Source organism: Brassica napus, chromosome A3 (genome assembly GCF_020379485.1).
Source record: "Brassica napus cultivar Da-Ae chromosome A3, Da-Ae, whole genome shotgun sequence".
Taxonomy (NCBI): domain Eukaryota; kingdom Viridiplantae; phylum Streptophyta; class Magnoliopsida; order Brassicales; family Brassicaceae; genus Brassica; species Brassica napus.
In genome coordinates, this window is record NC_063436.1 from 22,637,712 (window position 1) to 22,663,399 (window position 25,688).

The 25,688-nt window shown below is 39.6% G+C and overlaps 7 protein-coding genes across 7 annotated transcripts; 3 read left to right on the plus strand and 4 right to left on the minus strand.

Moving 5' to 3' along the window:
- Positions 1–93: 93 nt before the first annotated feature.
- Positions 94–3,653, plus strand: LOC106448272 (PAN domain-containing protein At5g03700). The gene is made up of 2 exons (XM_013890181.3): positions 94–2,084; positions 2,328–3,653. Exons 1-2 carry the CDS (start codon positions 1,527–1,529, stop codon positions 3,315–3,317), a joined length of 1,548 nt encoding a protein of 515 aa, XP_013745635.2. The 5' UTR covers positions 94–1,526; the 3' UTR covers positions 3,318–3,653.
- Positions 3,654–3,882: 229 nt separating this feature from the next.
- LOC106448278 (prosaposin-like) lies at positions 3,883–5,646 on the plus strand. The gene is made up of 6 exons (XM_013890189.3): positions 3,883–4,192; positions 4,288–4,389; positions 4,605–4,753; positions 4,832–5,029; positions 5,111–5,176; positions 5,277–5,646. Exons 2-6 carry the CDS (start codon positions 4,299–4,301, stop codon positions 5,418–5,420), a joined length of 648 nt encoding a protein of 215 aa, XP_013745643.2. The 5' UTR covers positions 3,883–4,192; positions 4,288–4,298; the 3' UTR covers positions 5,421–5,646.
- Positions 5,478–8,294, minus strand: LOC106448289. The gene is made up of 2 exons (XM_013890197.3): positions 7,928–8,294; positions 5,478–6,038 (listed from the first exon to the last, which is right to left on the minus strand). The coding sequence occupies exons 1-2, from the start codon at positions 8,184–8,186 to the stop codon at positions 5,977–5,979; spliced, it is 321 nt and encodes a 106-aa protein (XP_013745651.2). The 5' UTR covers positions 8,187–8,294; the 3' UTR covers positions 5,478–5,976.
- Positions 8,295–10,196: 1,902 nt separating this feature from the next.
- LOC106440089 (ethylene-overproduction protein 1) lies at positions 10,197–13,992 on the minus strand. The gene is made up of 4 exons (XM_013881679.3): positions 11,658–13,992; positions 11,289–11,580; positions 10,902–11,211; positions 10,197–10,830 (listed from the first exon to the last, which is right to left on the minus strand). The coding sequence occupies exons 1-4, from the start codon at positions 13,613–13,615 to the stop codon at positions 10,598–10,600; spliced, it is 2,793 nt and encodes a 930-aa protein (XP_013737133.2). The 5' UTR covers positions 13,616–13,992; the 3' UTR covers positions 10,197–10,597.
- A 1,964-nt stretch (positions 13,993–15,956) lies between these two features.
- On the minus strand, positions 15,957–17,933 carry LOC106448315 (BAG family molecular chaperone regulator 4-like). The gene is made up of 4 exons (XM_013890221.3): positions 17,536–17,933; positions 16,862–17,121; positions 16,636–16,782; positions 15,957–16,282 (listed from the first exon to the last, which is right to left on the minus strand). Exons 1-4 carry the CDS (start codon positions 17,711–17,713, stop codon positions 16,205–16,207), a joined length of 663 nt encoding a protein of 220 aa, XP_013745675.2. The 5' UTR covers positions 17,714–17,933; the 3' UTR covers positions 15,957–16,204.
- Positions 17,934–18,399: 466 nt separating this feature from the next.
- Positions 18,400–20,855, minus strand: LOC106448324 (ERBB-3 BINDING PROTEIN 1). Its single transcript, XM_013890229.3, has 9 exons — positions 20,595–20,855; positions 20,428–20,512; positions 20,195–20,344; positions 19,950–20,103; positions 19,305–19,520; positions 19,086–19,222; positions 18,911–19,002; positions 18,647–18,823; positions 18,400–18,573 (listed from the first exon to the last, which is right to left on the minus strand). The coding sequence occupies exons 1-9, from the start codon at positions 20,686–20,688 to the stop codon at positions 18,506–18,508; spliced, it is 1,173 nt and encodes a 390-aa protein (XP_013745683.1). The 5' UTR covers positions 20,689–20,855; the 3' UTR covers positions 18,400–18,505.
- Positions 20,856–22,790: 1,935 nt separating this feature from the next.
- Positions 22,791–24,215, plus strand: LOC125607198. The gene has a single exon (XM_048777042.1). The coding sequence runs from the start codon at positions 22,791–22,793 to the stop codon at positions 24,213–24,215; it is 1,425 nt and encodes a 474-aa protein (XP_048632999.1).
- The last annotated feature ends 1,473 nt before the right edge of the window (positions 24,216–25,688 follow it).

Consider the following 25,688-nt stretch of genomic DNA (forward strand, 5'->3'; position numbering starts at 1 on the left):
TACGCTTTGCAATGGAAATAGAAAATGAACACAAATATTTTTACCATAAAATAATAAACGTACATATATATATATATATATCTTTTTACATTCAAAGATTAAATGACCCATTTTAATTTTGTGTATGCAATAATAAAAAACTAGTATTAATATTAATTATGTCATAAAAATGTGGAATGCAGAAGCAGAACCCTACATAGACAAGACAGCCTGTGGAACACCAAATCATGCATCATATCCTGCTCGCATGCTTTATTAAACTTTTACTAGATTTTGACCCGCGCTTAAAAAGCGCAGATTTGTTTTCGAAATTAAATTTGTTTTTGAAATTAAATAATGTTTTTAAATGAATTTCTATATAATATAGTGTATAGGTTTGACGCGAATCGAACCGTACTAAACTAAAAAAACCGAAAGCAAAAGTGAACTGAATTTCATAAATAACATAACATATCATATATCTTTAAAACCGGAAAATTGAAACCGGACAGGGAATCAAATGGACACCTGAATTTTAAAAATAAAATTATATGCTTACGATTATTAATAAAATTAAATTTATGATTGCTAAAATAGATGTGAGAATAATATTAATTTTATTAATAGGTCTAAGCGAATTTAATATTGTTGTGCATGTGTCATTTATAAAGGATATCTGGAATGCATAACATTATTCTGCATGTATAATATTAACTTTATTAATAGGCTTAAAAGAATTTAATATTATTATGCGTGTGTCGTTACAATATAATTCTTTAATTTTAAATAATTAATAACTCTATATGCAATTATTCATGAATTATAAAATAAATCGCTATTTTGAATATCCATAAAAAGGCATTTATTGTTCTTGATAGAATGCAATAATATGTTTTTAATCAAAGAAGTTCATTATATTATTAATGTAATAAAAACGTATTTTTAAATTAATAAATCGCATGCAACATATTTTAAAAAGGATTATGTGTGATATACTCATTTAAATACCTTGCAATGCGGGAATATATTGGTGAGGAGGTTACAGAAGTTGAAAATATATTATTTATAGATTTTGTTAACAAAGAGTTAAGAAGAATATAATATGTGTTAGAATTAAGAAGGGATATGTATAAGAGAATATGTCTATTACATTGCAATATATACTGTTGCAGTAGTGTTTTTAAATTAAAGATAAAAACATATGTGGTTGTTATAGTGGTTAACTCACAGTAAAAATTGGATAAATATACGTAATAATATTATTGAGTAATGTAGTGTTACAAATATATACGATAAAATCAAAATAAAAATTAAATCTAATGAAAGGGTCCAACAACCTTGCATAAGTAGATTTTTCAGAATGTTTCTCTTTTAATAGTATAGATGGAACTATACAAATAAGTGGAAAAACTGAGAAATACTAATCTATAAACATTTTTAAGTAAGTGTTGCTAAAAAAAATTTTTTTTTTAAGTAAAACAAAAATTAATACCAAATATAGGAGAAAGAGTTAAGGATAACAAGAAGGCTCCACAAACAACAAAACCATGGCAACATGTAAGCAAAAAAAAAACATTTTTCCCAGCAAAAGTGTAGAGAAAAACACACTCATACCAAAATTTCTTTTTTCTTATCATCTTTCCTCTTTTCCCAAAAATTTCCAAATATCAACAACAGAAGAAACATCTCATGATATGGTGATGAAGATCATTACATTCAGTTTCTTAATTTGCTTATTCTCTAAACTCCAAGGTCACTGCAAATCAGATATCAACCTTGGTTTTACTCTGCCACTCTCTGCTCCTATAGAATACACTCCGGGATTTATTGGCAAAGCTTATATAATGGAGACAGAAACATCATCAAGAAGAGAACCCAGTTTCAAAGCCGCATTAACGATGGAATCAAGCGAATATAAGGGACGATATTTGTGTTCTATCCAAGTTTTCTTTGGAGATGTAAGAGTTTGGAGTTCAGGGCATTACACAAAGATGTATGTTTCTAACAAATGCATCTTCGAGCTCACAGAAGATGGAGACATGAGGTTAAAGAGAAGCAATAAGCGCGTTGGATGGCGGAGTGGAACCTCAGGACAAGGCATTGAGGTATACAAAACATTACAACATTATATTGGTTTGAAGAAAATCACTTTTTAAAAGACAGAACATGTAAACTTATAACATATCCAATTATACTCTATTTTTCGCTTCAAAATAGAGTAATCTAATTACTTTTTGTCCAGTGTTTCGTTTTGTACTCAAAAATAGAAAAATGTTAGTAAAAAACTTAGTCTATTTTGGAGTAAAAAATAGAATAATATTTATGTGTTTGAAAACAAAATATTGCAGAGGTTGGAGATACAAAGCACGGGGAATCTAGTGTTGCTTGATGCTATGAATATGATCAAGTGGCAGAGTTTCAACTTCCCAACAGATGTGATGTTGAGTGGCCAGAGACTAGACGTGGCTATGCAACTAACTTCATTCCCAAAAGACTCGACTATGTTCTACTCTTTTGAAGTTCTACGTGACAAGATTGCTCTCTTCCTCAACTTAGACGAGCTCAAGTACTCTTACTGGGAGTACAAACCTATAGAGAACAAAACAGTCAACTTCTTGAGATTAGGGCCAAAGGGTCTTGACATATTTGATGATAACAGCCATAGAATAGGGAGAATAGAGCAACCTTTGACCAGGTTCTTGGCTATCGGGAACATAACCGGTAATCTTGGCCTTTACTCGTATAAACCGGACAAGGGAAAGTTCGAGGCAACGTTTCGAGCTGTGAGCAACACGTGTGATCTTCCTGTAGCGTGTAAACCGTATGGAATCTGCACATCTTCCAAGTCTTGTTCTTGCATTAAAGTTATGAGCAATGGAGACTGCAACAGCAACGAGGAGGAATGGCTTTCGATGAAGAGGCTATGCGATCACGAGATGGTTGAGCTAGAAGGAGTCACGACGGTGCTGAGAAACGGTACTGAGGCGAGGAACGTGAGCAAAGAAAGATGTGAGGAGTTGTGTAAGAAAGACTGTGAGTGCAGAGGGGCGAGTTACTCTGTCTCTGAAGAGAGTTGTGTGATGTATGGGGTTGTGATGGGTGTTAAGGAGATTGAGAGAGAGAGTGGGTTGAGTTATATGGTGAAGATACCTAAAGGAGTGAGGTTGAGTGATGAGAAGTCTAATGTGAGAAAATGGGTTGTGGGGTTAGTTGGAGGGATTGATGCTCTGGTCATATTGCTGCTTCTGTCTGGTTTTGGTTTTTATTACATTAGGAAGCGACGGAAGAGCTTATCACAGCCACAGCCACAGCTTCAGGAAGAGCCCATTGCAGAATAGATTTTCAGAGTTGTGTTGCACATGCAAACTTTGATACCATTTTATAGGTTGACATATAAAAAAAAAGTTGTAATGTATTGAGATCAAATTGTAGAAAATTTTATTTTTTGAAGTTTATATTCCATAAAAAAAATGAGTTATATGGTGAAGAAAGTGAAAATGAAAGCAGAGGAAATGGTAGTGGTCAGAAGATAGGAGGAGGTCATCAGTATACACTGGTTCTTGAAAAGACTAACAATGGAAGAGATAGAAGTGCTGAAGGGAAGAAAAATGGTGTGAAAAACCACAAAAATTAAACTCAAGAAACTAGAAATTAGAGAGGAAACAAAACATCTTTATTCAAATTTTTTTCTATCAATGATGTGAATAATAATTTACAAATCCTTAGATCCGTATTTATAATCCTAAAAAAATGATTTTCTTTTTACCTAAAAAAGAATTTCTAGAAGTTATTTGTGAAGTTTTGAACAAAGAGAACAAGAACAATAAGAATGAAGATAATTTGAACTTAAAATAGAACACATAACTGTTGTAATAACAGATTGGTTTCTTTTTCTTTAAGAACTCGTACAGCTTCTGTGTTCTGACTTTATCAAGGGAAGATCAAAACAAAAGAGATTTCATTCATCCAATTCCAGCTCTCTCAGTTGATAAAAACGTAAAGGAACCAAAAATAAAATAGTTTTTAAGTTGGGAATATTCGAATTATCAAGGTGACGTGGAGGGATAATTGCTTGTCGTTAGAGATAACTTCTCTTCATTATTATTTGACCTTCTCTGCTCTTATCATAACGCCATCTCGACCAATTCTCGACGGATCTGCAAACTCTTTTTCATTCCATCTCCTTCCTCTCTGTCGATTTTTCAGACAAAAGGTAAAAGCTTTCTCTTTTAAATCCCCGGTTGAATCTTCTTTTGGATCTCAGAAGGTAAAGAGTCTTACACTTCGAATCTTCTAACCTTTCCCCAGGATTAATATCAATGGGACCCAAAGCTGGAACCTTTGTTCTTTTCTTGCTGGGTTTGACCTTTCTTTCTGACGCTAGATCCTTCCTTCACCCCACCCTCTCAGGTAACTAATCTCGAGTAAAACACCATCTCTACTCATGCTTGATTGATTTGCACCTTAAAGTTCAGCTTTTTAAATGAAAGAGTTGGCTTCTATGGCTTCGGCTAGACATTAATTGAATATTTCAATCTCGTCATCCCTGTAAGAATGGGTTTAGATAGTGTAATGAAAGCTCTGGATGGTCTTAAAAATCTCAAAAGACTTTTCTTTTTGCGCAGAGGAAGTTACCAAGAATGAAAACGTTTGCACTCTTTGTGAGGAGTATGTTACCTCTGCCCTCACCTACCTTGAGAAAAACGAAACACAGACTCAGATACTAGAGGACCTTCATGATCGGTGTTCCCTTATCCGCGGATTTGAGCAGCAGGTTTGTTTCTGTTTCTGTTTCTTCTGTTTGTTATTATATAATAATAATAACAAAACTGTGTTTTGAATTTTGATGCAGTGCATAACTTTGGTTGACTACTATCTCCCTCTGTTCTTCTTGCATCTCGAGTCCTTTCAACCTCATTATTTCTGCAAGAGGATGAATCTCTGTGGTCACGTTGTAGCTCTTGTAGAAGAAGCTCGTCAGGATACTTGCGGTGTTTGCCACAGGACTGTTTCTGAGATTCTCATCAAACTACAAGATCCTGACACACAGGTTAGTAGAAAGCTGTAGTAGTAACTACAAGATTGTGTAGTTGAGCCTCTTACTGACTTTGTTTTCTTTTTGATTATCCAGCTGGATGTAATTGAGCTGCTTCTTAAGGGATGCAAATCGTTCAAAAACTATGAATACGAGAAGAAGGTTAGGATCCAATATTTAAGAATTCAATTGCATGATCCTAGTAGTTAGCGTAGGCTTTTTCTCATTTTTTAAAGTCTTGTTGTGTCTTATGTTGTGACAGTGCAAGAAGTTGGTGTTCGAGTATGGACCTTTGATCCTCGTAAATGCAGAGGAGTTCCTTGTGAAAAACGACATCTGCACACTCTTACGCGCGTGTCCGAACAAGCAAACGGTTCTAAGGCTGCCAGGGTTGGCGGATTCTTGAATGCTTTAAAACGGTGGTGGTGGTGGTAGGAACACAAAAAAGTTGCTCGTGTATTTGTCCATAAGAATTTGTCCCAAAGGCTTTGTGAACTTGGATTTAGACACAAGACTCTCCTTAAAAAACTGTTTATTTTGCGTTTTGTGTAAATAATGATCGTTTGCTACAATTGTATCTACATCACCATCTGCTTGTATTTTACCAAAATATACTCTTTTTCTTCTTTTTACTCTCACGTTTCTTTGTTCCATGTTTTAACTTGATTTTTTTGTTGCCTTCACAACATTTATAGATAGATTTATTTAACTAAAAGTTATTTATTTGTTGATGTCAAAATTAAAAAAGAGTTATTTATTTGTTTTTGATTGAAGAGCTGAAAAATAGACAAGAGAAGTGCATGATGGATTCAAGTTTAGCCTGGACTCTGGAGAAGATTTCAAATTCACAAAGAAGCCAAAAAAAAACAAAACAAAGAGTTTCTCTAAGAGAACTGAGAAGCACAAAAATCACAAGTCCTAGCAACAGAGACGATGGAAATGACGTGTGGTTGAAGTCTTCTTCAGTCAATCACAGAGTGGATCAGCATGGATGCTTCCCCTGTCGTTGGAACTTCAATATCGTCTGCTTTTTACAACAAATAAGGTTCTTATTATAATTAAAAACCAAGTTAATTAACTACTTCAAATCCTTTTCAAACCTTGAAAGCTTACACTATTTCTTTTAAAAGATTCAACGCTAAACATCTAGATTTCACAGAAGCATCCAACTAATTACAGGAGTGAAGACTGAAGAGACACGCTCTACTTTTTCTCTCTCGACACAAAACAAAAAAAAAATCATCTCCTCCCCTCCGGCACGGTGGCCTCGGCGCCGTCGCCGGTGGCTCTCTCTTAACCCTTCCTCTTTTCTTCTTTGCTTTCCCCTCGCTCTACGTCCTGCAGCTGATATGTCGAAGCCCTAGGGAGCTCTGCCGGAAGCTGGCTCTCTGGATCTGGAGCTCGGTGACAGATCTAGTCTATGGTGGCCTTCCCCGGTGTCAAGATGAGGCAGCAAGGCGTTTTGGTAAGGGGAGAGTCGGATTTTGGGTGGTGAGTACCGATGAGCGTTTTTCCCAGATCTGTCTTGCTTCATCGGTTACTTCCGCGAGTTGGTGGCGCGTGGGCTTTGGAAGAGTCTCACTCGACTCGGATCTGTCCTTTCGTCGGTGTGGAGAGGCGGTTGTCTCCGTTAGTTTGTCGCCTTGGTGTCTCGGCTTTGGACTCGGTCTCAACCCCTTTCAAGATGTGCCTCGGAGGTCCTCGACTTCTAGACGTGCAGCGGTGGTCTCTTCTCTGGCGGTGTCAGATGCAAGTTTCCTCGATGGCGCGTGAAGACCTTTGGCTCTCTTGACGCGTGGAGTTGTCTATGCTCAGGCGTCGGAGATCCGGTGGTGTTCCTCGGTCTTTGTCTCCTCCAGCCTTCGGTTTAAACAGCAGAGAGCCCTTCTCGGAACTGTGCACCTTCTGTTTTGGGTTTCTCGAGCCGGTTCTTCTTTGTATCTGCAACTCCGTCCTGTCACCGGTTGTTGCTTCAGCCTAGCCTTTTGATTCATCCTCTAGTTTTTAGAGGTGATGCGTGTGAGATGGTTGGACCTTCAGGTGGTCTCTGCAGGTTCATTTTCCTCTCCGTGACGGCACGTTTGGTCTCCGGCTATCCCAGTGCCTTGTGGGTCTTTGATCTTCTCGGCAAGTTGGAGTCCATCAATGGCTTGCAGGTGCTCGTCTCAGCGTGTTTTTAGCCAGCCACATCTCAGCCCGTTTTACGGCTTCTTTTGGCCGAAGCGTCTCTGTTTCGGTTCTAGAAAGCCTTCAGGTTATCTCTTCACTCCCCCTATCTATAAATCAAGTTCAAGTCTCGGGTTAGTGTGTCGAATATGACCTCTCCGTATCTCCGTACTGGTCAGGGTCTGCCAAGAGAGACGGACTTGTTGAGGATGGCGGTTCCCCTTAACTAGTTGGTCTGTTTCGATTTCCATTTTTGATAGTCGGTAAGAGAAAGAGAGTGTCGTGTGGATCGAGCAGCTGTGTGTCGGCGCTGGTTTGAGAGAAAGTATCTTTGCAGTGGTCGTCTAAATTTCGATTTGGTCGGCGTCGTTGGCCGCGGACTTCTGGTGATGACGGGAACCGGTAACGGATCCCCGAACCTTAGGTTTTTTCCCTCCCGCTGTTTTTATGCTGTTCTCTCCTTGTGTAATAGTGATAAGCCTAATCTATTTGTGAGATTTACTGTTTATTCGACGACTAGCCGGAGGTCTTGTTCCGGTTCCCGTTTTTCGGGTTGATATTTTAATCTAATATATATATTTAAAAAAAAAAAAAAAAAAAAAAAAAAAAAAAGACTGAAGAGACACTATATGGTGAATACTTTCCACAAATGGAACATGTAAGCCGAATCCTAAATGAGAAATAGACATACGCCTAGTGTCAGGACCAAATATGGAGTTTATGTCTTGAAACTGAACAAAGGCGTACCTGGCAGATGAGAAATAATATTTTCCAAGATTCCAGCACCTGAACTCTCTTTCTTCTTCTCATGATCTTCATCTTCACATTCAGATTTTGGCATGTTTTCACCAGATTTGTCGTTTACTGTTGTTGTTGTTGTACCAATCAAGTTGGATATCAGATTGTTCAAAACCCCACCATAACCATTAGCTCCCTTCTCTTCCTCTTCTTCTGTTTTTTGTTTGATACGTGAGAGGTTGTCTGCTTCTGGTAACCCCTCTTCCATTTTTTCCTTATGGCGGTGTCATTATACACCTGGTTAAAGTAACCTCTTTATCCAGCCAAAGCACTGAATAAATAAATGGACTATGTTTTGTATTGAATCAAGTACAGTGTTAACAAACATTGTATATATCCAAAAGAAAGACAATATGTTTATCCAAAAAGGGTCTGAGATAATCCTGAAAGACACGACACGTCTACTATTCGAGACAAGTAGCCATGTACTTCTTACACGTACCTCGTAACTTGTAGTGTACGGTGTACCCATATATTACATTACACATGTCCTCTAAAGATTGATATTTTTATCTCATTACACACACATCCCTTGTGCCATTCTTAACATTTTGTAAGAATAATTCTAATTCTTAAACATTAGACTAGTACATGTTATTCGGTGGTTATAGGGATTTGTTAACATGTGTTTGAACTCTCAGAGATTTAAGGTTTTTTTTCAAGTTGGCTAAAAGGCGTTATGTTTATACATGATAGTGTTATTAACCACCTTAATATAATAGTCTAACAACAAGAACTTTACTTAAACTAGTTATCTTTTGTAATAAACTTTGGTTGCGAAAATGCGTTGTTGACTCCACAAATCCTGTGCTTAGTGCTCCAAGGCAGCAACAACACATGCAAGCCACAAGCTTTCGGTGAGAAACAAGATTGCTTCACCGTTGCAGTCAAATAAGAGAGGCTCTTCTTCTTCCTCTGGCTAGCCGCTGATGTTACGGCTGCTAGAGCCGCTACATCCGGCAGAAACTGCTCTATTATGTAGCTTGACGATATGTCTTCGCTTCTCTCTGTGCTCGCCATAGTTGAGAAATAGATAAGCAGAAAAGGTTAACTCTCAAACCATGTGGTTGTAAAAAAAAAAAAATTAATAATAATAATAAAACCAAAAGAATAGCTTAACCCAAGATGTGTGCGAATAAACAAGAGAGAGAAAGGAGAGAGAAAGGAGATCTGAGATTTCTCTCCGGCGTACGGCCGGCGCGTGAGCGTCCGTGCCGTCGCCGGAATCCTTATTCTTGTTCAAAGAGGTTGCTTTTAACCTCTTCTTCGTCGCGCCTCACCGATTTGCTTTGTCGGAGCTCTGGATTGGAATCATCACTCATCGGTGGTCTCCTCGCGTGGAGGGAAGACGCGGTCGCGTGGTGGCTAACGGCGTGAGAAGAGAGGCTTGCATGTGTCAGTGGTTTGTTTCTCCGGGAGGTGGAGGCTTCTTCAGCTTCGCCGCCGCCGGTTCTAGTTCCCGGGAAGGGGAGGCTTTCTCTGCTCCGTCTTCGCCGGTTTTGGCTCCGGAGGGTAGGGGCTCACATAGCCCTACGCTGTCGGTTTAGGTCCCTTATCTTTTAGGGTTTTGGTTTTATCCTGGTTTTATTATGATTCGGTTGGTTGTGGGTCGTCGGAGGAGAGGAAAGTTCTCCGGCGGAAAGAGTGGCGATGCATGCGACGTCTCTTCTTGAGGGTCTGTGGTGAACGGTGTTGGAGGAGATCTCGCCGCGGCGATTGATTACCTCCGGTTTTTAGAGACCCAAAGATGGGATGGTCGGAAGAAGATTGTCGGAGCTTTTGAGTTCCGGGGTGGTCGGAAGATGGGATGTTTGGATCTCCGACGAAAACGCGAAGCGGTGGTGACGTGGTGTCCTCGCAACACGTGTATCCTCGACGGCGAGGATGGCAACACGTGTCCAAGCAGCAGAGATGCTGGGATGCGAGGCGGCGAAGTCAATCGCGTGAAGGGTTAGGGTTTTCTTCAAGTTGGGCCGGAATGTGTGGCCCAGTTGAGAAGCGTGTTTGCCCCTTTGTTTCTATTGGGCTTTTGTTTGTTTTTTTATTTGTATTGGGCTTGGCCCATTTTTAATATTAAAAACCTTTCGACGGAAAAAAAAAAAGCTTAACCCAAGATGTTGGAAATGTAAATGAATAGTATCTTTGTTTTCTTGTTTCACGAGGATAAAAAAACATCCCTGGATGCTTTGAGAATCAATACAAGAAGCATCTAAAAGTGGAGAAAGTTACAGATACAATTACATAATTCCAGTAAAGGAAAAAAAAAAGAAAGAAACAATAATACATGTAGAAATAGGACAGTAGAAGAAGTCCAGTTTCACCAGTGGTAAAGTTCTTCTTTCTGGTTTCCCCTTTTAGGTCAAGAAAACGTATTACCTTTAGCAGCAAGAAACACTCTTTGCTCTGCTATAGTATCCCCACCTCCCCCCCAATAACCAAAATTAAAGAAAAATATAGTTTATAAGAGTTTCTATTTACATGGCTATGCTTCATCTTCATCTTATTCTTCTCTGTTCACTCAAGCCAAACCTTGTTGTTAAGGATATGAAACAGTGTAGAAGCATACCAGGAGGTAAGAAGAGAAGAGACTTGCCCACCAAACAAAATGGTAGTCTTGTTCTACTTTTGGTCGGTAGCATTTGTTTCACGAGCTTTGTGGTAGAGATCGAGTGTATCAGCATGACTTGGATCAATACACAATGCTGCTTCACAATCTTTGATAGCAGATGCTCCCTCTCCCATGGAATCATAAAACGCTGCCCGTAGATGCAACAGCTGCAGATCTGGTTTAAATGATATCGCCTTCGAAAGCTCCTCTATAGCTTCATTTTCTTTATGGTCGTCCATAAGAACTGCAAACCAAGACTTCAAGTATAAAACAAAACCATCATCATATCATTCTAGCTTTTGTAATTAGCGGTACCTGCAGCTCTGTATCTGTAAGGATAAGTACGGAGAGGGTCTAGCTCTGTAGCCAGGCTAAGGTCGCTTTGTGCCATTTCGCGGTCACAATACTCAGAACGCTTCTCGTACGCCGACGCATTGTTCTGAGCCTTCTCTATCAGCTTTGTCATCTCATCATAAGCAGCTTTACGCTGATTTTTCAGATGATAAACACGAGCAAGGCCTTGGTGCGCTCGTGTGTGTTTGATGTTGAGCGCGTTCGTGTAGCAATCAGCTGCTAGATCCAGCTTATCACAGTCCACATATACGCTCCCCAGGTTGTTCAAAGCCTGCAAGAAGCAAAAACGCACCAAATAAAAAACTCTGCGACCACCTTCGAGTAATCAACAATTTTTTTAATACTTACTTGTCCCTTACGGAGAGCATCAGAGGGGCAACGAAGTGCTTCTTCAAGAAGCTGGATAACGTACTCCGATGACTTGGGGTCGAGCGTAGAGTCTGCGAGGGCGTAAGCTTTGAGGAAAAACACTTCGAAAGATCTTTGAATCGAAATAGACTCCTCAGCTTTAGCCAAGGCTTCCTCACGATGGCCAGTATCATACAGTATCCATCCTTCATACACAAGTCTCTCATGCTTTAACTTTGAATGGTTTCTAGCTAGCCTTAGACTACGCATTGCTGCCTTTTGACAATTTAGCCTGTCAAGTAATGAAAACCAATCACCTTTGTTAAAAGACTCTGACACACAACCTAAATAGATTAAAAGAGTTCATACCGTAGCAGAAGAAGAGACTGTCTGAACCGTAAGAGACTATTCCCAGGATCATGTGCAAGCATGTCATGAACAACCGCTAGAGATCCAATATCATCCACAGAAGACCAATGATCAAACAGCTGCATCCAGCAATCCGCTTGGCTTCTCTGATGAGCCAGAGGACGGAGCAGCTCCACCATGTGATCACCATGGATCTTACCGTTAAACATCATAAAGTTCGGCTCCAACGTCAGAAGCGCCCGGATATCTTTCAAAGCACCCTCGTAATCCTCCTTGCCTATAGAAACCCACGCCCTCATCTCAAGACAGTCAGTGGAAGCCTTGAATCCAAGAACCTTGTTCAGCTCCGAGATGGCAGCGTTAAACTGATTCTCCTCCACCAACGCCACAGCTCTAAACTTGTAAGGGAACGTCAGAGTCGGGTCTAACTCGGTTGCTGTATCCAAATCAAGCAGCTTCTCTTTACCGCTGCAGTACAAGGACCTCTCCTGGTGCATCCACCCGGTAGCAGCCTTGTGATCCGAGATGAGCGAGTTGATGATCTTGTAAGCGGAGTATCTGTGATCACGCTTGAACTTAGACCTAGCTACCCCCACGAGGGAGTAAAGATGACCAGCCTCGACCGCGGTGTTGAACGCTCTCTGAGCGTCTTTATACTCTTTCCTCTCAAGCATCACAACGCCTAGCTGGTGGTAGGCGAGCTGCTTCTCCCAACTCTCCACCGCGCATTCGACCAGACGCTCTAAAATCATCACGGTCGTGTTGGACTTCATATCGTCTTCCATAGCAATCTGGCTTAAGAAGAAGTACAACGCGAAAGAAGCGTGGCCGAGAGACGCCAACCTCTCCCTTCCCTCAACGCTGCAGAAGATCTTTATAACGTTAGGGTTATGCATAGAGCTCGGCAGCTCCCTTAGGAAAACCTGGAGACAAGCCGCCACGAGAAGGTACGCAGACTCTTCTAATCCATACTCAATCAACACCATCGCCTCGTCAAGAGTACTAACGAGACGCGCCAAATGCGTATCGCAACAAGACTTCAGCTCATCGCAGCAGAACCTATTCGCCAGCTTGAGCAGATCCAAGACGACGTGAGGAGGAAACTCATCTAGCCTCTTCGTCCTGCTGAACACCTCCGCAGCTCTCATCCCTTCCACAGAGACTCCGTTCTGCGTGAAGCTGATCGTCCCAAGCTTCGTTTCTCTAAACCCTCCGTAAAGCATAGCCTCGAAAGGTCTAGACAAGGAAGCTATCTTGTAACGCACGCAACGAACCTCCTCGTCGCCTATACAAAAGGACATATCATACTCAAACGCAAACGCAAACGCTTCATCAGAAGTCGAACATTCCGCAACACCGTTTGATCCGGAGCATCGACACGGATCGTAAACGGTTACCGGGTCATACCCGGGGACAAGACTCGCCTTCGGACATTCTAAATTTCTCCCGCAGCAATCCATAGAGCAGGTTCCTATCAACTCGTCCTCCCTCCTCTCGAACCTAAGCCACGAGGACAACACGACCTTCGCGTGGACGTCAACCGCGTGCTGCCTCGATGACCGGAGACTCCGCCGGAAAAGCTTCGGATCGGACAAGCCTCGGAAGACGGCGCATTGCTCTAAAAAGGCTCCGGATCTCTCGAGACTCGTGGAGGCGGCGACGCGGCGGTAGACCTCCGCCATCTTCTCCACCAAGTCGGGGAATCTTAACGAAGGATCGATCTGAGGCTCGAGGAGGTCGGTGACGGGGAGGCCGTAAGGGAGGAGGAGGGAGGATTGGTGGTACGTGCGGCTTGATTTGGATCGGATTGAGTTTACGCGGAGGTGGTCTTGAAGATGCTGGAGAAGCTTGTCACCGACTCCTCCTCCAGGAGGAGGGTTGAGAGCGTAGACTTGCGTGCCTTTACAGCCTTCGGCAAGTTTTAAACTTCGCATCGTGGTGAATGGGTTGTGATGCATCTCTTTCAATTGAGCGGAAACCCAGATCGAAATGGATAGGCTTTCGGATTCATGTCAACGGGTTACGAAGATCTGAGATGTGGGTTTCGGTCGAAACTAACGAAATGGTTATAAAAATGTGATCTTTCGTCACGAAATTTGAAAAAAGTTTAACGAAGCTCGCGCTTGCTTGCTTATCCTTCTTCTTCTACGTCGTCGTCTTCGCTGAGATTGTTTTTTTTTTGGCAGTGTCTTCTCTCAGGTTCGTTTATTCTTTGTTGCCACTAATTTACGAATCTTTCCGTAAAAATAGATAGAGAGAAAGAGGAAGATTCTTCCTCCGTTCGATCTCTCTCTTCTCTTCTCTCTCTGTTTTTTTTTTTTTCTTTCCCTTTAATGCGTTTCTAATAATAATGTAAAAATTAATTAGATTGCTCTTTAATCTATACTATTATTTGCGAAGTAAATTTTTGGAATCGAGCTTTCACGTTAAAAGTTAGACTGGTTAATGTCGTTGTTACCCTTAATAAATTGCTATATATAATAATTTAGTTAAAAACAAATTTTATATTAATAATATTAAATTTCTAAGAAGATAATTCTCATATATTTTGTTGTTATCTTGAAATAATATTTTATATTTCTAAAAAATAAGATAATACTTATATGTTGTGTTGTTATCTTTAAATAATATTTTTATAATAAAAGTTAAGATATAAAATAGTATATAATTAAATATTAATGAAGAAAAAACATTTGTATAAAAATATAGTCTAAAACATTTCTAATATATGAGTGTTTTGAAAATTTCAAAACAATAATTAGTATATATATTTTAATGAAATTTGCTGTGATATACAAATTATTTTATGGTTGGTATAAACTTGTTAAGAATATAAATAATAACTTAACATGTTGTTTTTAAATTAACAAATTATAAAATAATAAATATCTATAAGAAGATTATGCCCGCATGTGCGGGCAAGACACCTAGTTTATGTGTATTTGTGGCATCTTTTCTTTTATTCGAGTGTTTTTCGCTTTTTTGCCTTTTTAGTTTTTTGTCCTCTTGTTAGCTTTTTGAAAGTAATTGATTAGTTTTAACTCCATTTTATTAGTTTAAACTCAAATTATCCTCTTCATCTATAAAGTTAAAAGACGTTATCATCAACTGTAGTTTTCTTTATTTCTTAGATTTCGCCGCACTTTCTTACATATCCAAAAAGTTGAAGATAAATCTTAGCTTACTCGTTACAAATTATATGACGAATGAGCATTGGACTCACAATACTTTAACTTTAGTAACGACTAATGATCTTTTAGCAACACATTTATTTTTAATCAATATTTTCAGTAATGTTTTGCATTTATACTTTAAAAAAACATTTATTTTTAGATGCATAATAATCTTAATAGTTACACCTGGCAAGGTTTTTCTCTTTGTCATATAAATATAAAAATCACTAAATCAGTTATCTGTTAAAATCCGTTAAAACCATAATCTCCTGTATAATTTTGTTCATTCTTCGACCATTACAATTCTTGTCTGCTAGTCGATCGGTCAGACCATTATTAAATTCCGAAAAGGAACCACCTTAAATCTGTCAGAATCTTCCACAAAATTTCTGCAGAGATTCGTCGTTATCACATACCGGTGTGGGTATCCATAAGAAAAACTATATAATTTGCTGTATATTTCCTCAAAACTGATAGTATTACAAAATGTAGCAAATATCGTAAGAGTATTTTTGAATAAAATATTTTATGACAGAACATAAGGCGAGAACAAAGAATGATTAAATGTGCTGTAACATAGCCGGCAAATAGCTGATGGCACCCACATTGAGCGGAGAAGTCATGTCATCACGTTTTACTGCTAATTGTTATATCTATATGCTTAAGGAAGTAATTGTAATTAAATCTTGGACTAAGAAGCTAGCTATACATGATTAAGTCTGATATTGCTGGTGATTAGTTTGTGTGATGGCATAAGAATATTATAAATATATATATATATATATGGAACATAATTGAGATGAGAATGAAACAACAATCAGGTCATGTGGGTGAGACAGCTAAGAATGTCGTTTGTGTAAAGAATGGAATTGTTATCCCAAAAAAAGCACGGATCGTACTACATTACCCACCAAAATTCACTTGTCTATTTCTCTATGCCCCACCTTCTATTTCACACTTACTCTACAATAAGAGATGAATTTAAATAACAAACTAACGTGTTGTTTGATTCTCTGTTTGGATACTCAACATCCATAGGCCCATTCATTTGATCAAACGGTCCATCATATTCAAATGGGTTAACCCAATTCATTTGGGCGAAGATAGGACCGTACCGGATCATCCATACATAAAAAAAATGTATTGCTATTCAGATTGAGATACTAAAAAAATCATACAAATTCCAGGATACAACCCATATTTTTCTGGTCATTTCCTCACTTAACAATAACAAAAAGAAGCAATATTTTTTTTGGTAATGTAACAGAATAATAAAAATGTCAGTAAAATTTCTCCCAATCTTGGGTTTACATAAGCTGGCGGAGGAAGGTTCAAGCTCTCCAACACCGTTTCAGAATGAATCCCACTCAGTGCTTACAGCTGCGGCTTGGCTCTGTAACATCTTGCCTTCAACGTATCCACATCCTCCTGCAACTTTTGAACCCTACGTACCTGCGAAACACAAACCCCTCAATCAAATCTATATATAGATGCTCATTTCACAATGAATATATAGAAAGAAGTAAATATCTCAAGTGATTCAGTGGAGCACAGCATGAACGTCTCAAATCTCAAGAAATCTGAAATGTATCAAAACCAAAATCTCTATATTTACGACTAACTAAACAGGAACTATAAATGGAATCCAAATGTATATTTACAAGAGTGAATCTAGATCATTGCAAACTCATCACAAAGCCCTTCATAACACACATGACACAAGTACCAGATGCATATCTTTCACCGCTCATTGATGACTCTTATTGTTTAAACATAGTTTATGCTGCAGACAGACGAAAACTAACCTCTGCCTTTCGCTGTAGTCTAGCTTCCCCATCTGCCTTGATGCCATCCAATTTGAGCAACTGCCTCATGAGCAGCTCAGCAGTCATGTCAAACTCCTTCACCGCAACTATCGTCCCTCCATCGACAGCAGCCTCTAAAGCACCAACCTTTATTTCAATTCAAAATCAATTTATGCACGACAGAGCAACCAAAAAGATGCAGTTATAAAAAAAAAAGAAAACTCACCCTATCCGAGAGCTCATCGACCTCTCCAGAGACTGCTAGAACAGCAGCAATAGCCTTTGCAATCTCTTCGGTCATCACAGGAGGCGGTTCAACATGGTCAACTCCCTTATTAGGCTCATCCACAAGGACAACTACAGAGCCTTCCGTAACACCAGCAGCTTGCAACTGCTCAGCGTCATCTTTCTCATCTCCCCTGAACAAGATCTTCAGATCAGTAGCCTCCAACCCAGTTTCCAGAACAAGGGCTTTCTTTACATCCCCTGTTGAACACATTTGAGCTTAAAGAATCAACCTTTACAAAAATTAACACAGCTCAAAAAAATAGGAATTTCGGTAAGCTCGTCTATAATGAATCTACAAGAAAATGTCTACTGTTCACTAATAATGCAATTTTGCCCTCAAACTAACTAAGGGAAAACTGGGATCGTAAGTAAAATAAGTTGTTGTCGTAAAATCAATTGTAGAGTTATGCAATAATATAGTAATCAAGCAAAGGCTGAATGAGAATGGTTAGTACTTTGTAGTAGTTGTTCTACTTCTCTAATAAGTATGTAAGAGTTAAGTTGTGTAATGAATCAGTTTTCGATTACTCAAATGGTTTTTACAAAGTTGTTTTTGAAACATAGAGAGAAAAGAGTCGGAACACAAAACTGAGTGTGTGTTTTTTTTAATACCGAAAGTGGCGTGCTGAGGAACATGGAGATGGTGGTCGGAGGAGCCATGGTAAACGGTGATAGTGATGGTGTGATTAGAAACGGCGGAAGCAGAGTCGGAGGAGGAGGCAGAGTCGTCTCTTTGTTGGACGGGCATAGCACCATCAGGTTCCGAATCGTCGGTTGAGTGGTGCATCATCGTTGTCTGAAGATAGAACCAAAAACCCCTTTCGCTAACGAACGAAATTAGGGTTTTCGCAGTCTCTCCGGAAGACTCAACTCCTCATGTCTTAATACAAATTTCTCCAGAGTAGACGGCGCCTTTTCAACCCTTTTTCTTTTTTTCTTTCCTTTTCCGTAATTAGAATTTTTAAGGACCTTGGAACCTAAAAAAACAAACTGTTGGGGTAAAAAATGAGTGAACACGATTATCTTCGAGACACAAATGAACATATGATATATATTGAAAGTAGGTTACTCAGTTTTAAATGATTTTTATATGTATGTATTTGTCTCGCTATGCCCACAGATGAAATATGTGTATAGGACTAGATTACAAAACACCGTAACAGTTTATAATTACTTCTCAATTCTATATTTTACTTGTTCAAAGAAAATGGAAGTTGTTTATTATGATCACATTTGTTTTGGATACTCCAAAGTTTTTTAAATATATTCCATCGCATGAAAACTGGGTTACAGTAACATAGTTTAGTGAAGAGTAGTAGCAAGTGAGTGTAAATAATGGGTGGTGCTTTGTCCCCATTGTACTGCCGAATCGCACCTGATGATGTTATTTCCTCTAGAATTGCATTCAGGTGCATGAAGAGCTACGCCAATCAGTGTTGAACATTTAGAAAATGACTTCTGCAAAAGGAGACATTGAAGTACTTCTTTTTTGTTCTTTTTATCTAAGAGACTCTTAAACTCAAACATACATAAGAACTGAAGTTTCAAAAATTCTTTAAAAGAAAAAAAGAAAAGAAAGATCTCATGCTTCAGCATTGCTACTTGCTTCCATTGGCTCAGCCTCCGTTGAGGCCTCTCCTGCATTCTTGGCTGCAAAAACATTCATGAGGAATTATATATGTTTTCTTCTCAACACTCAAAATCTGCAAATTTAAGTTCATACCTTTCTTCTTCTTTCCACCACCCTTCTTCTTTTTGATACCCAAGGCTAACCATCCTTTGATCTCAGGGTCATCAATGGTCTTCGTAGGTTGCAGCTCCTGAAGTGTATGTGAAGTGATCTTATCCGATCCATTTGGCATCAGCAAAACTGTGAATTTAATCTGGGCAACAAAATCACCTGTTGAAAAAACACATACAAACATGAGAGAGTCCCATTGTCATGATTCATCTAAAAATAGATCAAAGAACCTTTCATCATCCTTACCAGGCTTCTCGTAAAGAACAGGATATGGTTGCAAATGACCATGGTTCACACACTCCACAAGTCCAAGACGTGCCCTTTTCTCCTCCAGCGACCTGTACTCTCAGGGAAATTTAGTAGTTGATATATAATAGTATTTGAAATATATATCAAGTGGTTAAGCATGTACGAATGTCACCTTGAAGTGAATGGCATGTGGGGGAAGTTCTCTTTAACCTCGCTTATTAAGGATCTGGAGGCCTTCATCTTCAACTGATAGTGAATACTCTCATCTTTCCGGTAAATAGTTGTTTGCTTCTCGTCTAATAGCTTAGGCTGCAAATTCGAATAAATAATGAGAACAGTGGCAATTATAAAAGCAACGGCAATGGTAATCAAGATGAGAACAAGAAATTACCTTGCCATCACCAGTGCTTGCCACAATATCGATTGCATAGACTTCATTCTCTTCAAACTCAGCATCATCAACCCTTGTTTCTGGAGTGGATACACTTAGGAAACTCTTGCTTCCATCTATCACGTTCTGTTTCATCTGGTGGGAAATAACCCCTTCCACAATTTTGCAGTCGTACGCTTCAGACACCTTCTGAATAGCTTCAGTGACAGCATGGTTCTGCCACAGAAAAAAAAAAAAGGTCTATCAATTCTCTTGACTGTAGTACATACATTGTCGGTTTAAAAGGGAAACCACAAAATTTCTAGCAATAAACTATAGTATCTTAATCTATCATCTCCATATAAGAGTAACTATGACAAAAAAAAAAAGCCTCATTTGAATGTGAATCCATAGCATTGTTAGTGAATATTCATCCTTGGGGAAATACAAACGAGAAACTTAACCAGAATCAGTAAAACCAATATCCCTAACAGTCAGTTAAAATCAAAAGTTCCCATCAGAGTAACTATGACAAAAAAGCATCATATGGATAAAAATCCATAGCCAACAGTAATTATTCACCATCTGGGGTTTGCAAAACCTAATCAGCCATTCAAAAACCAAAAACAATCATGTAAGAACACCACCATAAAAGCAAGTGGTTACCTTCTTCCCAGGACGTACGAGTCTCAACGCAACTTCAGCGGCGGTATTCGCAGCAGCAATAACATCAGCTTTGCGTCCAGTAACGGGTCCTTCTTGAAGAACATGCGTGTGACCAACAAGAGCAATGAACCCATCAATATGACATCCCATATCACTGCAACAGACAAAAAAAAAAGGCAAAACAGCATCAGACTACTACTAATGCAGACAACACCCCATTTCTTCAAGAAAAAAAAAGTCTTTACATTTTGACCATATCACCCTCTTCCAACACTGACTCATCACCAGCAAGAGGTGAGAAATGACCAACGACGTTGTTCACAGAAACGCACGTGGGAAAAGCGACGCCTCTGTCAATCTTCTTCTTTGCATTCTTGTACATGCTCCCTGTTTGCCTTTATATCAAATTAAAAAAAAAAAAAAAAACAAATGAGCAATAATCAAATAAAGAGCAAATGAGAGAGTAAATGATACTGACTCTTTGATAAAGGCGTCTCCTTTTTCGCAGATATCGACAATCTTAGCTCCTGGCTTGCATTCAGCCAAAACAACCTGCAACGCCTCTGCAATTCCAAACCCCCAGAATCAATAAACACACAGACCCTTTAAAGATAGAGCGAGAGAGAGAGAGAGAGAGAGCGTTACTGTTGACGATCTCAGCGGCGCTCTTGTACTTTGTGACGACTTCAGGAGAGGTAAGATCCAGCTCCTTCTCGTCTCTCTCGTCGTCGGAACTCATCTCTGACAAAGCTCTCGAAGATTCGAAGCGATGTGTTTAGGGTTTAAGGATGAGGAATGATTTGGGGTGAAATGGTGAGGAGTGAGACGGAGTGTTTAGCTCAAATAAAGGTACTAGGGCTTTCGCATGTCTCCTCGATGTTAAGCGGCACCGTTTCGGATTGGATTCGTCTGTTTTGTTTCTGCTACGTTTCAAATAGTGGCCACGTGTTGTTCTTTTTGCTCCTTAATGGGCCGGACGATCACTGTTTCAAGACTGTGGGCACTAAATAAGATTATATCTTGCAATCAAATAGACATTTAGCGTGTAATTATGATATATCTACCTCTTATTTGGTGCTTTGGTGGCAGTTAACGTGTAATTCATTCCCTCGCTTAGATTATCGTCTCTCATGAGTAGCTTAGAACCTCTACATTTGGAACAATAAACTCTAGGATGTTGTAAATGACCATATAATGAAAATCCACAAACACCCAAGTGAAGCATAAAAAAAGATGCGTTTTCGTTATTAGCTAATTTCTCTACAATCTGCGACATTGATTTGTGTGTTTCAACCGGTGGTGAGTATCTGATTGATAAGAGCAAGCAGAAAAATAAAAAAGTCACAGATGAACAAAACTCTGCCTACCGCAACATTGAGCTGACTGAGTAAGGCCTATATATATTTTTTTAATATATGTTAAATTTATTCAAAGAAAATATTCTTTTTTACATCTTATGAAACTTTTTTAATAAAAGATTTAGAACATATAGCACCAAGACAGAGGACATAATTATCTTGTGGCTAGCCACCAAAATAGAACTTAAAATTTCCCTGCAGACGGAATGATAAGCATATGTTTCTGACTTGTCGATCCACATGCTTTGCAAGAGATACAGCAGTGGTTGGTGTAGCTCCATGTCCTCTCCCTCCATAAGGTATGAATAGAGACTTGGAATGCATGCCTTGTTAAAAACGTTTGGAGCTGACCCCCACTTGCATCCAGAATGAGCTCCATCAGCTCCAACCATTTTGTAGTGAATCTCGATTGCAGAAACACTCGCATCAACTTCGTCCAGACTTCAGCAGAGTACGGGCATTCGAAGAACAGGTGGTCTCTTGTTTCGCAAGGGTCTTGGCAGAAAACACATGAAGGATTTGTGTTTATGTTCCATCTTAGCATTCTATCCCCAGTTGCCAACCTATTTTGATACGTAAGCCAATGGAAGAGAGCAAACTTTGGTGTGTTATGTTGAAACCTTACTCCTGCGGACCATAGCGTTTGCTGTTCATGATGTCTAATCAGTTCCAAGGTAAGCTTAGTCTTGAAAGTAGGGCAAAATTTATCAGTGCTCTGTTTCCATAGAGCTTGATCCTTCAATAGTTATGTTCGTTTGGTTGCCGTAGTTTTCGGCATTGGCGTCAGCGTTGGCGTCGGCGTTGGCGTCGGCGTTGGCGTCAGCGTTGGCGTCGGCGTCAGCGTCAATAAAAATAGTTGTTGTTTGTTTCGTAGACACCAATGCAGTTTTAATCGCAGACGCAGATTTTTTCGGCGATCGACGCGAAGACGCAGCGTTTAGACGCAGACGCAGTTTCGGCGTCAATGAAACGAACAAAAGTTTATTAAAATAATTGACGCCGACGCAGCCGCAGCCGCAGGTAGCTGCGTCAACCAAACGAACAGTACTAATGTTGAAATTTTCTCCTTCTGATTATCAATGAGATTTTCCAAGTCATTCAAAAGATCACTTCTATGCCTACGCCTGCGACGACTTGCCGTAGCCATTGCCACTGTTGCTGCTGAAGGAGTAAGGCCTATAGCACCGACGCATATCCATTTTGGACCCGGGCCAGTTACGTGGAGAATACTATCTTAAGAGAATATATTTTATCTTTCCATATGAATGGTAAGAATAAACAAGAACGACAGATTAGAATATAAGCTACAAAAATCGACCCTCTCTAGAAAATCCTCTCTAGAGCAAAGCTTCTCTTTTGTGGTTTCCTCAACCAAAAAGAGCTTCAGTTTTTAAAATTCTCGTATCACCTTTTTCAAAAACCTTCATCATCCTTCCTACAGAACCTTTCTCTTATATCTTTCTCAGTTTCTATGTCTTCAGAAATGGACAGAGCTATGTTGTCTTTATCCCTTAAAGATGATGATGACTCGCCTTTTAGCTTACCAGATCTACCTCAGTACTATGCCTCTGAAAGAAATGCATGCAGCATTATAGGCCGTCTTCTCAACCCGGAACTTCAGAGAATGTCTAAGCTGATACACGATCTACCACGGAAATGGCAAAAGTCCTCTAGAGTTCGCGGATTTGCGTTAACCAGAGAAAGATTCCAGTTCGTGTTCTTGCATGAACATGATCTCAGAGAAGTTCTAGATAAAGGCATGCAGACCTTTGAAGATTGGGGTTTGGCGATGGAAAGATGGATCGAGAAGCCTCCTCCTGGATATCTTGATTACGTCTCTATATGGGTCAGGATCAGTAACATACCAGTTAACCACTACACCCACAGAGCTATCTATGATCTCGGAGGTCTCGTAGGGCATGTGGAAGAAGTAGCTTTTGATCCGGAAAGATCACAATCTCAAGACTATGTCAGGGTCAAAATCCGCTTCCATGTATCCAAACCTCTAAAGAAATCGAGGGTTCTGAATCTTCCTGATGGAGAACAAACCACAATCTATTACTATTACGAAAGAGTTCAGAAAAGATGCTACCATTGTCAAAGACTTACGCATGCAAAGGAGAGGTGTCCCTTCTTAGAACACACTCAAAGCTCAAGTGGCCGATCTACTAGTCTTTTGTCCATGCAGCAGCTTTCTCAACCTCTACAGGTTCTGTCAGAACAAGATCCTCTGTTTGGAGTTCTAAAAGAAGATCAAGTCGGTATTAATCCCTTATCCGGTCGACCCCGCATAGCACCTGAGATCCTTCAAGAAATGCGCAACTATCTACTGGCTTCAAGCTCTGAAGACATTCTCGTTCGACAGCAAAGGGTTATAGCTTCTGTTAAGGAAGCTGAAAAGAACCCGATCACGCAAAGAACGGCTTTACAACTTTCTCCTCCTCCGATATTTACTTCAGAGATCAACAAGGGCAAAGGAATTGTCTTCAACTATGATCAAGAAGATAAGCTTAATCAGCCAACGACATCAAACTCTCAGCCAAAACTCATGGCTTCAGCAATATCTTCAGGACAGTCTCTATTCAACTCCACATCAAATGTCCTTTGTAGATTAACTCTACCGTCTCCTCAGAATCAATTGGATCTTCAGGGCAGTATACCTTTTATTTTTTCGGTTGGTTCTTCTGGGTTAAAGGAAAAAGCAACGAGGAAACCGGGAAGTTTCAAAAGAATCTACAACTCTCGAAAGAAGTCTCATAAGGAGCCAGAAGGAACTGCTCAGACTGTTCTGCCTCAACCTCAAGTTAACAAGAAAAGAAAAGCGGAAGATGATTTGGCTGGTGCATCCAAAGCCGCGAAGAACAATGCATCAAAGATGGTCCCGCGTGAGGGACCGTCCAACACTTAAATGAGCTTCATCAGCTGGAACTGTCGGGGATTGGGACGGTCCCAAGAACTGACAGTTCAGCGACTCAAGGAACTGCGTTCTGCGTATTTCCCTGAAGTATTTTTTCTTATGGAAACTATGAACTCTCGGAATACTCTAGTGGACTTGCAAGCTTGGTTAGGATATGATCATCTGTACACTGTCGACCCTGTAAATATAGGTGGTGGTCTAGCTCTTTTTTGGAAGAACAGTGTTGATGTATCCCTTCTGTATGCTGATAAAAACATTTTGGATGTACATATTATCTATGAAGAAAAGCAGTTTAACTTGTCTTGTGTGTACGGGAATCCTAATAGCAGCTTAAGACATATAGTTTGGGAAAGACTATCTCGTTTTGGTGTAAATAGAAGAACTAGCTGGTGCATGGTAGGTGATTTCAACGAGATTCTAAACAACTCTGAAAAGATAGGAGGACCTAGAAGAGGAGATGCAACCTTTTGTCCATTTAGTGATATGCTTAATAGTTGTGGTATGACTGAATTTCCGGGAACTGGGAATAGCTTCACTTGGAGTGGAAGAAGGGGAACTTTAAATATTCAATGTAAACTGGATAGAGCGTTTGGAAACAGTGAATGGTTCAAACAATTCCCAGCCTCAAATCAAGTTTTTTTAGCAAAAAGGGGTTCAGATCATCGGCCTGTTTTGATACGTCTACTCTCCTCTCAAGATTCCTACAAAGGTTCTTTCAAGTTTGACCGAAGAATGTTTCACAAGCCTATGGTTAAAGAAGCCATTCTTCATGCGTGGAACAATCCCGCCTCCTCTCAAACCTCGGTTACGTCTCGCATAAGAAACTGCAGGAAAGCTCTCAGTCTTTGGAAAAAAGAAAACAAAGCAAATTCGCAGGAAAGGATAACTTGCTTACAAAATGATCTGGAGCAAGAAGAATCATCTGTGAATCCATCAACTCTTAAGATCAACATCTTAAAAAGATCTCTTCTCACTGCTTATAGGGATGAGGAAAATTTTTGGAAGCAGAAGAGTAAGGATGACTGGATTCTTTTTGGTGATGGTAACACGAAAGTGTTTCACACAGCGGTCAAAATTTCCAGGGCTCGGAATGAGATTGTTAAGCTTTTCGATAAGAATGGAAATGCCCAAAGATCAGAAGCTTCAAAGGCTCAGGTGGCAATTAGTTACTTTTGTGATCTTTTTAAATCTTCAAACTCAGAAGATTATCACTCCATGCTTAGAGATCTTACTCCGAGAGTATCTGAGGCTATGAATCATCAACTTATCAGTAAGGTAACTCCTGAAGAGATAAAAGAAGCTGTCTTCTCAATAAAGCCTGATAGTGCACCAGGAGCCGATGGCATGTCTGGTTTTTTCTTTCAGTCTTATTGGGATATTGTCGGAGTTCAGTTGATAAAAGAAGTTTCAGGTTTCTTTGAAACTGGAGTAATGCCTACAGAATGGAACTACACTCAATTGGTT

Coding starts and splice junctions, on each gene's coding strand:
- LOC106448289 (XM_013890197.3), bottom strand. CDS start 8,186: ATGGAAGAGGGGTTACCAGAAGCAGACAACCTCTCACGTATCAAACAA. Junction 6,039..7,927: donor TATTATTTCTCATCTGCCAG/GTACGCCTTTGT, acceptor TGTAAAAAGCAG/ACGATATTGAAGTTCCAACG.
- LOC125607198 (XM_048777042.1), top strand. CDS start 22,791: ATGGACAGAGCTATGTTGTCTTTATCCCTTAAAGATGATGATGACTCG.
- LOC106440089 (XM_013881679.3), bottom strand. CDS start 13,615: ATGCATCACAACCCATTCACCACGATGCGAAGTTTAAAACTTGCCGAA. Junction 11,581..11,657: donor CAGTCTCTTCTTCTGCTACG/GTATGAACTCTT, acceptor ATTACTTGACAG/GCTAAATTGTCAAAAGGCAG. Junction 10,831..10,901: donor TTACAGATACAGAGCTGCAG/GTACCGCTAATT, acceptor CTTGGTTTGCAG/TTCTTATGGACGACCATAAA.
- LOC106448278 (XM_013890189.3), top strand. CDS start 4,299: ATGGGACCCAAAGCTGGAACCTTTGTTCTTTTCTTGCTGGGTTTGACC. Junction 4,390..4,604: donor CCTTCACCCCACCCTCTCAG/GTAACTAATCTC, acceptor CTTTTTGCGCAG/AGGAAGTTACCAAGAATGAA. Junction 4,754..4,831: donor TCCGCGGATTTGAGCAGCAG/GTTTGTTTCTGT, acceptor ATTTTGATGCAG/TGCATAACTTTGGTTGACTA.
- LOC106448272 (XM_013890181.3), top strand. CDS start 1,527: ATGGCAACATGTAAGCAAAAAAAAAACATTTTTCCCAGCAAAAGTGTA. Junction 2,085..2,327: donor CCTCAGGACAAGGCATTGAG/GTATACAAAACA, acceptor AAAATATTGCAG/AGGTTGGAGATACAAAGCAC.
- LOC106448315 (XM_013890221.3), bottom strand. CDS start 17,713: ATGATGCACCACTCAACCGACGATTCGGAACCTGATGGTGCTATGCCC. Junction 16,783..16,861: donor TCGATGAGCTCTCGGATAGG/GTGAGTTTTCTT, acceptor ATTGAAATAAAG/GTTGGTGCTTTAGAGGCTGC. Junction 16,283..16,635: donor GACTACAGCGAAAGGCAGAG/GTTAGTTTTCGT, acceptor TGTGTTTCGCAG/GTACGTAGGGTTCAAAAGTT.
- LOC106448324 (XM_013890229.3), bottom strand. CDS start 20,688: ATGAGTTCCGACGACGAGAGAGACGAGAAGGAGCTGGATCTTACCTCT. Junction 20,513..20,594: donor CGCCGCTGAGATCGTCAACA/GTAACGCTCTCT, acceptor TTGGAATTGCAG/AGGCGTTGCAGGTTGTTTTG. Junction 19,003..19,085: donor CACATGCCATTCACTTCAAG/GTGACATTCGTA, acceptor CTGAGAGTACAG/GTCGCTGGAGGAGAAAAGGG.